Source organism: Miscanthus floridulus, chromosome 17 (genome assembly GCF_019320115.1).
Source record: "Miscanthus floridulus cultivar M001 chromosome 17, ASM1932011v1, whole genome shotgun sequence".
Taxonomy (NCBI): Eukaryota; Viridiplantae; Streptophyta; class Magnoliopsida; order Poales; family Poaceae; genus Miscanthus; species Miscanthus floridulus.
The window spans coordinates 76303146-76315639 of NC_089596.1; the positions used below are offsets into that span (position 1 = coordinate 76303146).

Below are 12494 nucleotides of genomic sequence, written 5' to 3' on the forward strand. Positions count from 1 at the left end.
AAGCCGGTGGCCGTAGGAACGTAGGATGCACGAGACGCTGATCTCACGCGGGCGTCACGCCCGCAACCGTTGCTGGCTGTCCAAGCAAGTTTTTGGTTCGATTGATGAGAACTGACGACAGTGCACAAAAAAAAAACATCGGATTTGCAAAACTGTCTCTTCTTTAAACAGTTATTATGATTTTTTTTTTCAAAAATACTGTTGGTACTCTCGTTTGAGTAACGTTGTCCACTAAAACAGAATGATAGTTTTGCAACAACAAAAACAATACTCGGCGCTTAATGATGACGTATCTTGCTCATGGAATAGGTAACATGATGAAGACTTAAGGACGAAGGTTTCTGGACTGGAGCCTGGAGGAGTGGAGATCCCCAGTAGTATGTCTGTAGAACTGAACAGCAGCGCTGATTGATTGATGTTGATGGTCGCCGGCTCGCGCCCTCGCGGTCGGGTCAGCACTCAGCAGCGCAAGCGTTGTCGGCAGGCACGATCCGCGGCAAAAACGCGTCTCGTTCGAGGGGTTTGAAGCTGATGACGATGAGTAAAACAACTCCGTTTACTAGGATCTGCACCGAATGTGCGTCGCATTGGCAGGGGCAACGTAACCAAGAAGCACGCCGCGAGATTACCTTGACAGTGCTGTTGTGCATGTGCACAGCACGGCACAAGCAGCGATTCAGCGAAAGAGATGGCGGCTACACAGATTGCGCTGTAATCTTGTAACAACAAAAACAGGTCGTGTGCACCTCCAATCCAAAAGAACAGCAGCTATATATACTCGCTCCCAACAATAGGTTCGCACACGACTACCCACACGAATTCGCTACAAAACACCGGGAAAGGAAGATATACTCCGTCCTATTGACAATTGACTCTGGCATATGATCGCTGAAAAACCTACGTGACGTAGACAGGGCAGCAAGTACATGCAAGAATCTGATGCAATACGGCGAGGAAGACGTTGGCCACCAGCCAAACAAGGAGGTCCGTTCCTTCCTCCAGGTCATTTCCGCTTTGGCATCAACGTTGAGCTTTTCCTTCCAGCGGATATATGCTTTCATTCATGCACTCCAATTGACTGGCCCGGCATGCTGCAATTTGGACCATCAGATGAGCCGGATGGAAAAGCACATTCCAGTTCTCGTAGGGAGCGAGCATCACCCTTTTTGCTTGGACACTAGCCAATCAAGATTTGTCCACTAGTGGCTCTCTGTCATTCTCAAGCACCGCCTTCCTACTACTGCCACCAAGAGCACTTCAGGGAAAAGATCGGCTGCTTATCTAAAATAGGCTGACAAGATCCTGATTTCAGAAACTCAACAGCAGCAACAACAATGTTCTTAAGCTATCCTGTGCAATATTGGTTGTCTTTGTGAATCAGCCAATCAGGGAATCTTAGATAGAAGGCCTAAAAACATAGACGTGTGAGGTTCTTCCTAATTCAGTCAGGGTGTCTAAAACATGATTTCTGCTAAATTTCCTTCAGGAAAGGAACCGATTCCTTCCAGCAACTCCTTATCATGTCAACAACTCTCATAGTGTATTTCTCATCCTCGGGGTAATAAGCGATTGGGTCGTCAAGCAGCGGGGCTTCCAGATCCAAAACTCCTTCCAGTGTAGCATGCAGACAGTATGCTGAATAAGTGATGTGGTAACCCCCTTCCTGGACAACCAATATCTGCCCACTGCTATGTCGATTAGCCAGGCTCCTCATTATTTGTCCAATTTTCCTGTAGCCTTCCATGGTCAAGCACTGTCTTCCATTGGGATCAAACTGCATAAATCAAAACATAATGTAATTATTGTTGGTCTAACAGGTGTCATAGAGTCTACAGAAATTTGTCTCTTTCTAAAAACGTTTGCGATTATCACCACCAACCAACAGGATTTTGATGGACAGTAAACAAAGACGAGGAAAATGTGAACTTAGGTGTCCTCAAGCACAGCATCACATAAAAAGGGCAGACCTAGTGCCGGAGGCTCCCACATGAGTGGGGTCTAGGGAAGGGAAAAACCGAGGCAAGCCTTCCCCCCGCAAAATCTGCGGAGAGGCTGCTTCGAACCCGCGACCTGGTGACTCAGTGAGACAGCTCTCACCACTACACCATGCCTGCCCTTCTAAGCACAGCATCACATGACCAAAGAAATTCATTGTCATGACTACTAAAATCTAAAGATAATGTTTGGATTCACTAGGATATATATAAAACAAAAATGTGGGTTATGTGGAAATCTTTAACATGCATTCACTTGGGTCAGATTAATAATAATATAGACTCAAACAGAGAATCCTACTAACTTTTTATCAGAGTAAATAACCCTAAAAGAATCATTTATATAATAACTCAGGCTGGCAGCCTGTTCAGCCCTCTCCTTGTGATCACACAATTGTGCACTCAGTAATGGTATGAGTCATGCGTGGAAGTGCGATTGCCCGAAGTTAATGATGAGGATGCATACAGGTTGCTCCAGGTGGTGGTCTCGGCAGAGCCAATCAAGCTTGCACTAGTTTCCTTTCTTTCATAGTTGGTCTCAGGGAAAGGAGGAAAAGAGAATAAGGACATTATGAACAACTTTGACAAAATTTGCCACGGAGTGAATGAAGCAGCAATGTTCTCTATCATGTAAACATAACCTAGCCAAATTTGAGCCTATCTAATCTAGACTGCAGTTGTTTATGACTTTTAAACTGCAGTTTGGGACCCTCTGAGTAGCGACGATCTACTACTCGGGCACCAGTTGCAGTGTGCCCTGCAGTTGGCACAGCAGCACCATATCTCCGAAGACAACACCTGTACTACCGCGGCATAGAGGGAGCAAATAATTTTCTGGGACAGGCACAAGTGTGCTTTGTCACTCTGCTTCAACTACAAGGACTATGTAAGTGTGGTGCACTCAGCTATCTGTTCTTATATGTGCAATATCTAATGTTAGTTTCTTGTATAGCGCTTTTTTTCTCAAAGAAAAAGAGCTTATTATTGGTTAAAGCCTGACTTGCAACTACAGGTTTGAATGTGATGCTCAATGATCAATATGGGTTCAGTGAAATTCATGTATGGCAGCATAGAATTATTTAAGAATCTAGTAAATGCTGGTTTACTCATGAATAAGTTTGTCCATTGATCATTTATGTTGTCACATTATCTCCATTGAGCACTTCTCATTGCAAAGTGATCTGTATACTTCATGATAACTGTGTGTAATTGATCAACTGTGAACTAGTTGAGCTAAATTCTGGAATAAAATGGATGCTACCGTACTTAGTCAAGGATCCTAAAAGCCTTTTAGGCCTTGGATGGCCATTGGTTTGGTAACCCGTAGTCCCGTACTGAGAGAATCATTAGAGTATAATTCCTGTAGCATTTTTTCTAGTTACCGGAAGGTCCCGGGTTCGAGTAGCGGTCTCCTCTCATTGCACAGGCGAGGGTAAGGTTTGCCACTGACACCCTTCCCCAGACCCCGCATAGAGCAGGAGCTCTCTGCACTGGGTACGCCCTTTATATTCACCTGCTTATTGTGTCGATTAAAAATGATGTTTGCTTATGACTTTGTGAGTAGCATAAATCTGTCCTAATGCGTTGACTAAATGTTCATCTTGTCTGCAATCTTATCGTGGTTCTTGTATGTCTTTTACTTGTAAAATCTGGGGATCAATTGTTGCTAAAATGTGCCTTATCCTACAACAGGTTGCACTTCACAAATCAAAATCACCAAAAGTACATCTGGGGAAATATGACCTATTAGCTATTTGGTCCACGGATTTTAAGCATCACAATGAAAGCACCAGTTAAATGGAGTCAACTGTACATTATTTGTCAATGACAACCATATCCACTAGCTGCTAATGTAATATTTACTTAGCAAAATTGGCTAATGGAGCAATGGATTGACCACACAAATACATGGAATTCTAACTAGATTAATGGAAGCAACATGTAATGCAGAGGAGAAGTGGAAAACAAGTGTGGGAACTAAACTTACCGCACTAGAATCTTGACCGATCACTAGAACCAAAAGCTGAGGCTGAAACTTATCAATCGCTGGAACAACCAACTCGTTCATCGCATATTCATACCCAGCATCTCCACTTCCATTAGGCAAAGGTATATTGAGATTGTACCCAAGCCCCTTGCCTTCACCAATCTCATCGACGGAGCCACTCTGCGGATGCGATGGCCCCCAAGAACCATGCCTCATGTGAAGAGACATTGTCAACACGTTGTCTGTGCGATAGAAGCCCTCCGCGGTACCATTCCCGTAGTGTACATCAATATCCACAACGGCAACCTTTGTGCGCCCGGAATCCAGAGCCAGCTGCACAGCAAGTCCGGCATTGTTCAGAAAGCAGTAACCATCTGCATGGTCGGGCTGCGAGTGGTGGCCAGGTGGCCGAACCAACGCGTAGGCCAGGTTCCCGTGCCCGTCTAGTATGTGCTTCACGGCGGAGAGCGTGGTCCCGGCCGCTAGAAGCGCCGCGCCCCAGGAGCCCGGGTTCAAGAACGTGCCCTCACAGAGCTTCTTGGCTCCGGTGGCGTTCGCCTGCACGAGCTCCTCTATGTATTCTGCAAACCAACCACAAGAAGATTTTAGCCAATATACCGTGAAGGTAACTGACTTTTGCTCAGCGTTTACAAATATATTTTACAATGCGAACACCACAAAAAGAGACAATTTGGTGAATCTAAGATTCCAGAATGCGATGGGCAGGTAGTAAGAGCTACAAGAAAGTCTGTGAGGGGATTTCGGCTTTGGGGGTTCACCTGAGGAGTGGAAGGAGAGGAGCTCGGAGGCGTGGGCGGGGCGGCCCGAGTGCCAGGAGAGGAAGTGCGCTATGGGCCCGCGGCGGAGGATGGAGACCATGTTGCGGACGCGGTCGGCGTTCTCCGGGTGCTGGTCGAGCACATCTAGGAATCCCGGGTCGCGGCCTGAGTCGAACACGCCGCGGCCGGCGTCGTGGTCCAGCATGCCCTCGTGCCAGAACACCGCCAGCTTGTCTCCCGGGCCCGGCGGTGGCGCCTGCGCCGGCGGCGGGGAGGATTCGGACGCCATCGGCGGCTCGGCTCGGGGGCGTTTCGGTTTCGCTTCGCGGTGACGGCGGCTGCTGTTCAACCTTCAACGCCTCAGACCCTCAGTCTGACTCAGCGTCCCAGCAAAATCGCAATTTTTTCTTTTCTTTTGAGCGGATTTAGAGACAGTGAGACACTGAAACAGAGAGATGATAACAGATGAAGACGCAATTTGTGTTTGCATGCCCATGGGCTCTAATTTGTGCTGCTATCCTCGGGAGATGTAGGTACATGGGCCTTTGGTAGCTGTTCTTTTTTTTAGGGGCCTTTGGTAGCTGTTCTGGCAGTTCTGCTGTGAGTCTTTCTTCGTTTTCAATTGAAATTCAAAACCTATAGCTATTTTAGGCGGTTGGGATCTTGCACTTTTCTTTTTGCAGAATATATGTCAAAATGGTTACGGTAGGTTTTGAAATTGCCCCGCTTGAACTTATCAGACATGAAACAATATTTTTCGAGAAAAATTCACCGGCGGTCCTCGAACTTGGCATGGGATGTCATTTAGGTCCCAATACTCTCAAAATGGTATTTCTGGGTCCTTCAACTTGGTTATGGGTCTCATCTAGGTCCAAATGGACCTTAACCCACATTTAGGCTGACGTGGCATGTATTTGATGTGTGGGGCCTGCGCTATGCCACTAGACCGTGCCCCTCGTCCCCGGTCTCTCTCTCCCACGGTCGCTTCTGCAGCGGCCTCGCCGTTGATCCGGGGCCGGCAGCGGCGCGCAGGCCTACGCGAGGTGCGCGGCGGCCGCGCTGCATAGCGGGGTGCCCACGCGTGGCAAGGGTGGGGACGGCAGCGGCCCCCGCGCGGTTGGGCAAGGCTGCCCCGCGTGTGCACGTTGGAGCAGCGGTGGCGCGGCTATGCCGACGAAACACGGGAGCGGCACGGTGGCGGCTCGACGACGGCCCTATGACACAAACTGTGCAGCTCGCCGCATACCTCCACAGCGTTGAACCCGGTGGCGGCGCGCTACTGCCACGGCATTCCTCGGCGCACCGGACGGAGCCCGCCGCGCCGAGGACTTCCTCGCGCAGGCCGCGCTCCAGTCGCTCCCAGGCGCCGCCGACGTGTTGTAGTCCTGCGAGGCGCTGCTCCCGGGTGGTGGGTGGCCGAGCTCGCGGCACTGTCTCCGGCGTTGCTTCGGAGGGTTGTCGCGGTGCTGCGGTGCCACCGCGTAGGCCTGGATTGCCGTGGCCACCGCTTACGCGGAGCACGTCATGGCCGGGATTCTCGCGGTGCCCGTTCGTCGGGCTCCGTCGTCGTCTGGGCGGACGCAGACCAGCACGCGCTGCTCGAGGCCGTCATGGACGCGTTGCCTTCCGCCGCCAACACGCCCCTCCCGGCCGCATTGCTCTGCCATGTCCTCCACGTCGGGGGACGCGTCTGGAACGCCAACACGGTGAGCCGCGCCGTCGCCGCGTTCATCGAGCACCAACAGCGGCAACAACAGCCACAGACGCAAGAGGGCCGATGGGCGTCCTTGGCCGGAGGAGGACCAGCAGCAGACGTCTGTCTTCTCGGCGAGCCAGGTCGCGCTCACGTAGTGTAACACCCTCAGTGTTACACCCTAAACAAACCACTAAACCATGTCATGAGCATCATATTTATGTGATAAAGTGTGTAGATCAATTTCTTGTAACCTAAAATGACTAATAAAAATGTTAAATAAAAGTTGATTCAATAGCTCATGTATATCAAGTTGTGAGAGCTTACATGCTTGGTTGGTGTGGCTCTTTAGTTAGCCTTTGAGAGCACACTAACATAGGGTAGTGTCATTGCTCTTGTGTGAATTGACACTATCTAAACTAGAATTGTGGTAGGTGGCTTGCATTTTGAGTAGGCTAGCGCAACACTCGCTTCGTCTCATAATTGTCTAACCATTTGGTTAAGTGTTGTTGTAGAAATTTTTATTAGGCTATTCACCCCCCCTCTAGCCATTAGGACCTTTCACCCTGCTCACCAATTAGGCTTGGAGAGGTCACCTCGACTCAAGTCGTCGCATCTCATGCTCTGCCATTAAGTCGCATGTTCGCCCATCCCCACCCAGCCTTGAATCGCACCCGGCCAAACTCTAATTTGGGTGTTTCCTCACCGCTGGGCCGATAAGGCCGTGATCGGTAGGTACCGATGGCAGCCCTCTAGCCAACCACCTAAAGCCAAATCTGCTGCACTACTAGCTTAGCCTAGAACTCCTCTTTCTTCTGTGCCCCTTGGCTTTACCGCTACTGCCACCCTAGCGCTGCTGACCCGGCCGTGTCCGCCGTGGTGCACCGCCGCACCGTTCGGTCGCACGTAGCCAGCCCTGCTCAGGTAGCTTTTGATCGAACCATCACCTCGCCTAGGTTTGCGGTGAGCCCCTGATGCTTCTCCGCTACCTCTACTGCTCTGTTAGCATCATAGCTCTCTAGAACGGCTGCATCGTCGTCGTGAATGACCGCGCACCATTGCCACCCACTCCGGTGCGTCCTGCTGCATCTCACCGTCGATTAGTATAGGCGCTAGGGCCATAGGTGGAGGTCGGCCTGTCAGCTGGGCCTGCGCGAGCATCTGGTGGCTGATGTAACCGCCCCGTGCCACCACCCACCACGCCGCCATGCACAGAGTCGTCGGGGCATGCGCGAGGAAATTCAAGTAAAGACAGGGGGTTAAATGAATTCGTCAGAGAGACATAGGAAAAGTGTTGTGGGTTTAGGTGTAATTCGGGATAAGCTCGAGGTCTCTTTTACAAAAGCTCCATCACGTGCGGGCGTCCCTCTCCATGGGCCGTCTCGCGCGTGGGCCACGTGTAAATGGGCCGCACGGCTGAAGTCGTTTTTCTTTTTCTTAGGAATTGGTTAATGCTTTTCTAATTTAATTTTTGAGCTAAACTTGTAGACTTAATATAAAATCGTATCGGTGTTGAAAAATTATGAAACTAATTTTGCCAGGCTCCTAAAATTGTGATCTACCTGTTAGTATAGTTAGTTCATACATATCTGTGTTGGTACTAAGGTCTATTAAATCACTTGAAAGTATTTAATAATATTAGGATAATTATTGTAGGAATTTTTGTGGTAAATTGGTGATAGCTTTAATCCTGAAATTTTTATCGTAGCTTCATTGTATTATTATGTGCTCAGTGTAATTTTTGTGGCCTTAGACTAGACTGAACATTAGGGTAGTTAAATATTCTTTGTTTAAATATATATTAAATCTTTAATAGAAATAATGGCATACCATTGAATTATGAAACTAGGTGCTTGTTAGTTGAACACAATACTTTGCTTGATGAAGATGATAGTTAGCTTAGTATCTTAGTCATTAGAGCTAGCTTAGTAGCTTAACATGTGTATTCTTATTTTAAGAGTTGTTGTTGCCTAAATACTAAGTTGTTGCATCATCGTCATCGCATGCATATAGAGAACGAGTCGGCGGAGATCGTGACCACCGGCGATCATGAGTTCGAGGAGATCATCGGGGAGTATGAGGAGAAGATTCTTATGTAGGAGGAGGTCCCAAAGCTACCATTAATTGACTCAGCTGACACCGCGCCTGCCCTATGGCAAGCCCCGGTGCATAACCTCTATTTTTCATATCCATCGTGTATATATATGTGTGTTGACAGAATATCATCGGTAGTCTACCGAGGGGTATCCCACGATGGTAGATTGATCGGTAGAGGAGCGTGTAATCAAGAACAAGAAGGCAACAGAGACACACGAGTTATACAGGTTCAGACTGTTAGTATGACGTAATACCTTACTCCTGTGGTCTGTTGGTTTGTATTAGCTATCGTATGATTTGCCGTGATTTTGTAGGGGGTCCCTGCCCGCCTTATATAGTCCGGGGGGCAAGGTTACAAGACGGTTAGATCTGAGAGATAACCAAAAAGTAATAATATATTACAAGAAACATGGGATTGTGCATATCCTATCAGACTATGTGACATCTTCCGGATATCCTTCCCATGCCTTACGGGAGGCGCCGAGCATAATCATGCCCCGCAAGGATCCTTCTTGTGGGCTGGACCGCCCCTAGAGGCGTAGCCCATGTGGCCTGCCGTGGGTATCTAGGGTCATACCCCCCCCATAGCTAGTCCCCAAGCACCTTGTACCCGTTGAGCAATGCCATCTTGAACTTTCCTGAGCAGGTGCGAACAAAAACCGAGCTGTCCAGATCATGGTTCGACCACCATAATGAATCACCGATCAGTTGTGAGCAGTTGCCGAGCAGCGTGCATCATCGCCGAGCAGCGTGCATCATTGTTCCGAGCTCGGCTTGTCATAAGGGTGTAAGGAGCTCAATTTCAAAATTGAAAATTCCCGCGTGGTAAAATGAAGTGTGCCCACTTAGAGTCTGACCACGAGGTTAAAGAAACCTTGGTTTAACTTTTAGAGGCTCGGAGTCTTTCGGAAAAAACAAACACATTCGCCGTGAGGTGAAGTGTGCCCACTTAGTCCCCGAGTCTAACAGTAGGTGACGTAGTCAGGTGGTGTCAGGCTCAGAAAATACTGAACCAGCCGAGCAGGTTACCAGTCCTCGTTCGTAGCCTCAAGATGAAAAACAAACACATTCACCACAAGGTGAAGTGTGCCCACTTAGTCCCCGAGCCTGACAGTAGGTGACGTAGTCACGTGGTGCCAGGCTCAGAAAAAAGTAATCCATCCGAGCAAGTAGCTAGTCCCCGTGTGTCTAGCGTAGATATCGGATAAATCAAACCGTTGAGAAAAAAATCAGAGTAATGGCTGTGCAGCATCAGGTGCTGAGCCTCATTAAATTGCGGAGAAATTGGTGAATATTTGGTGGTGATAAATGAGCGACGTGGGCTACTGTTGCATGATAGCCCAACTTGCGGCCCATTAAACCGCTTTGGTGGAGTCGAAATAGCGCTAATGGCGAAAACGGTTTCCCAAAAACCCTTAGGCGCAATAAAAACTGGAGGAAGTGCTTTATAACTATGCCGCCACATACATCGCCTCCTACCTCACTCAGTTTCCCTTTCTTCCTTCCTTCGCAAACCCTATGCTCCACATTCCGCACCATCGTGAGCACTCGCCTCCAACCTAGTTCCAATCCGAAGAAAATGGCGCCGAAAAAAGGAGCCGCAAAGCCAAAGAAAGTGGCCATCGGAGCCAGCCATGACGAGGAGTGGGTGCCGTCAAAGACGTCGGTGGCGGATCTCGATAGGATGGTGGCGGTGGGCGTTCTCCCAGACCGCCTCACTACTGGATGGCGGCCGGCTAGTGGTGAGCCCTTCTCGACACCACATACTGATGAGGCTGTAGTATTCGAAGATTATTTCTAGCGAGGATTAGGGTTTCCTGTCCACCCCTTTTTGAGGGTTCTTATGGAGTTTTGGGCGATTAGCCTCTGTAATCTGCATCCCAACACCATTCTGCATGTGTCTATCTTTATCCATTTCTACAAGGCGTTTCTCGGTGTTCTTTCGCACTTCAACCTCTTCAGGCACCTGTTCTGTCTGAAGAAGGGGGCAGCAGTTCCAAGGTGGTTGGCGACATGTACCTGCAACTCAGGGATGGGATGGCCAGCGAATATATCAGCGTACCGCTAAATACCCCCTTAAAGGTTGGAATGCCAGATGGTTCTATATCAAACAAAGTCACCCAATGATTCGATGCGACGTCCACCACATCCCGGTTAATCATAGTAACTGGTTGAAGAGACCCAACAATGCTGGCATGGAGCAGGTAATGGAATTGCTAGACTTGATTAAGGGCGTGGAGCTTAGGGGTGAGCTAGTGGTGGCTAGCTTCATAGTGCGGCGCGTTCAGCCCTGCAAATAGAGGGGCCACCCGGCATTTGACTATAAAGGTGACAACGACAGTACCCGGGAAAACACAGACCGTCTGACAAAGAAAGAAGTAATAGACCGTGCCATGGACCTATTTACTTCTAATGTCTCATTTAGTTGGCCAAAAGGAACGAAGGCTTTCAACTATACCAATCCCCCTCCTTAGGTAACCCTTTCACCTTGCATTTTTTAGGCATCAATTTCCGAGCAAAGAACTGACTTACTTATGTAAAGATCCATTCGCAGGATAGGGCAATATACTTTTCAAATGTTCCGAGAGCGGATTGGCCAAAAGGAGTGGACATTCAATGGCCGCTACAGTCCGAAGAGGAGGAGCAGAGCACCTTGTCGGATAGTCCATCCCAAGCATCAGAGAAGATCCATGGCAAAAGACCGGCAGTAGACGAGCTGGTCCTAAAGAGGAGGAAAACCACAAGCTCTCATGCACACAAACCAGGCGGCATCTCTCTTGGTGAAGATTGAACAGCTCGACCATGAAGGACCGCTGTGCTGGAGTGGTCGGACGATGACGAGGACCAGTTAGTGCTTCCGCCGAGCACGAAGGAGGCATCGGCGGATGCTGAAGCTCTCAAGCAGCAAGCAAGGGAAAGCTATGTTTGGGCAATGATAGAAATCCCGGCGACGCAAACTACCGGAGTCCCCGAGCAACAAGAGGGGATAACCGCAGAACCACGCATAGAAGGTGGGGCCCCTAGGCGCCAAGAAGAGCAGCAGCCCACTGCAGAGGCGCAGGAGTCATCCCATCAAGCTGACTAGGCAGCCGCGCCCGGGGGATCAGGCAGGCATCGCCGATTCAAGAAAATCAATCGAAAGACCAAACCGTAAGTATATTTGCCTTGGAGTAATAATATTGTTCCTTGATTTCTCTTGGTTACTGATAAGCTGACATTATGTAGAGCAACGCCGAGGCCCGTGATCTCAGAAGAAAAAATGACAACTGCTCTCGTCCGGGAGTCCCCGAGCGCTCAACGAACAGAGGACGAGCCAGCCACTGCTGCCAGCATTCCTGGCGATGGTGAATCGTTAGTGCACACGACAGGCACATCGGTGACCATGACGGAGGCTATGACTAAAAAGGTTGGTACTTTGGAAGCGGAACTGCAGCTGTCGTTGATGCACCAGAGGCTGAGGATGCAACTCCGTCGGTGGCCGAGGAGCAACTTTCACCACCCGCAGCGATGCCAGGAATGGTCGGAGCAGTTGTCCGACCATGGAGTCCCCCAATGGTGCCTCAATCAACGGCGGAGGAGGACGAGGTTGTGGAGATCGAGCATGCCGCGCCCAAGCCCTAGTCCGTCCAGATTCTCCGAAAATGCGGGGAAGAGGTGGTAGTTGTCGAGGAAGAAGACACCACCAGGGAAATAAAGAGGTTAAAATCCGCCGTTGCTGGTGTTATGACTCAGATCGAGGTGAGTTTCGCACCTGAAACACTGATATATGTGGTTGGAAACTATGGCTTATCTTTAGCATTGTTCATCCGTAGGGGATAGCTCGAACAGCCGAGCAGCGGCATCAACTGATGAAGAGGATGGAGCCTCTCACCGAGGAAAACAAGAAACTCTGAGAGGCGTTAAATCTTTTGGAGCAGAATATTAGGAGGGCCCAGCACGAGCGG

At 49.3% G+C, this 12494-nt stretch overlaps 1 protein-coding gene across 1 annotated transcript; it reads right to left on the reverse strand.

The window, feature by feature from the left end:
• Positions 1 to 93: 93 nt before the first annotated feature.
• LOC136516520 (histone deacetylase 8-like) lies at positions 94 to 5136 on the reverse strand. The gene is made up of 3 exons (XM_066509926.1): positions 4761 to 5136; positions 3982 to 4562; positions 94 to 1774 (listed from the first exon to the last, which is right to left on the reverse strand). Exons 1-3 carry the CDS (start codon positions 5047 to 5049, stop codon positions 1472 to 1474), a joined length of 1173 nt encoding a protein of 390 aa, XP_066366023.1. The 5' UTR covers positions 5050 to 5136; the 3' UTR covers positions 94 to 1471.
• Between the last annotated feature and the right edge of the window lie 7358 nt (positions 5137 to 12494).

Bases quoted from the DNA above. Each gene is read 5' to 3' on its own strand.
- LOC136516520 (XM_066509926.1), bottom strand. From the start codon at position 5,049: ATGGCGTCCGAATCCTCCCCGCCGCCGGCGCAGGCGCCACCGCCGGGC. The intron at 4,563-4,760 runs GTGAACCCCCAA...GTTGGTTTGCAG, and splicing joins CCTCTCCTTCCACTCCTCAG to AATACATAGAGGAGCTCGTG. The intron at 1,775-3,981 runs GTAAGTTTAGTT...TGATTTATGCAG, and splicing joins TCGGTCAAGATTCTAGTGCG to TTTGATCCCAATGGAAGACA.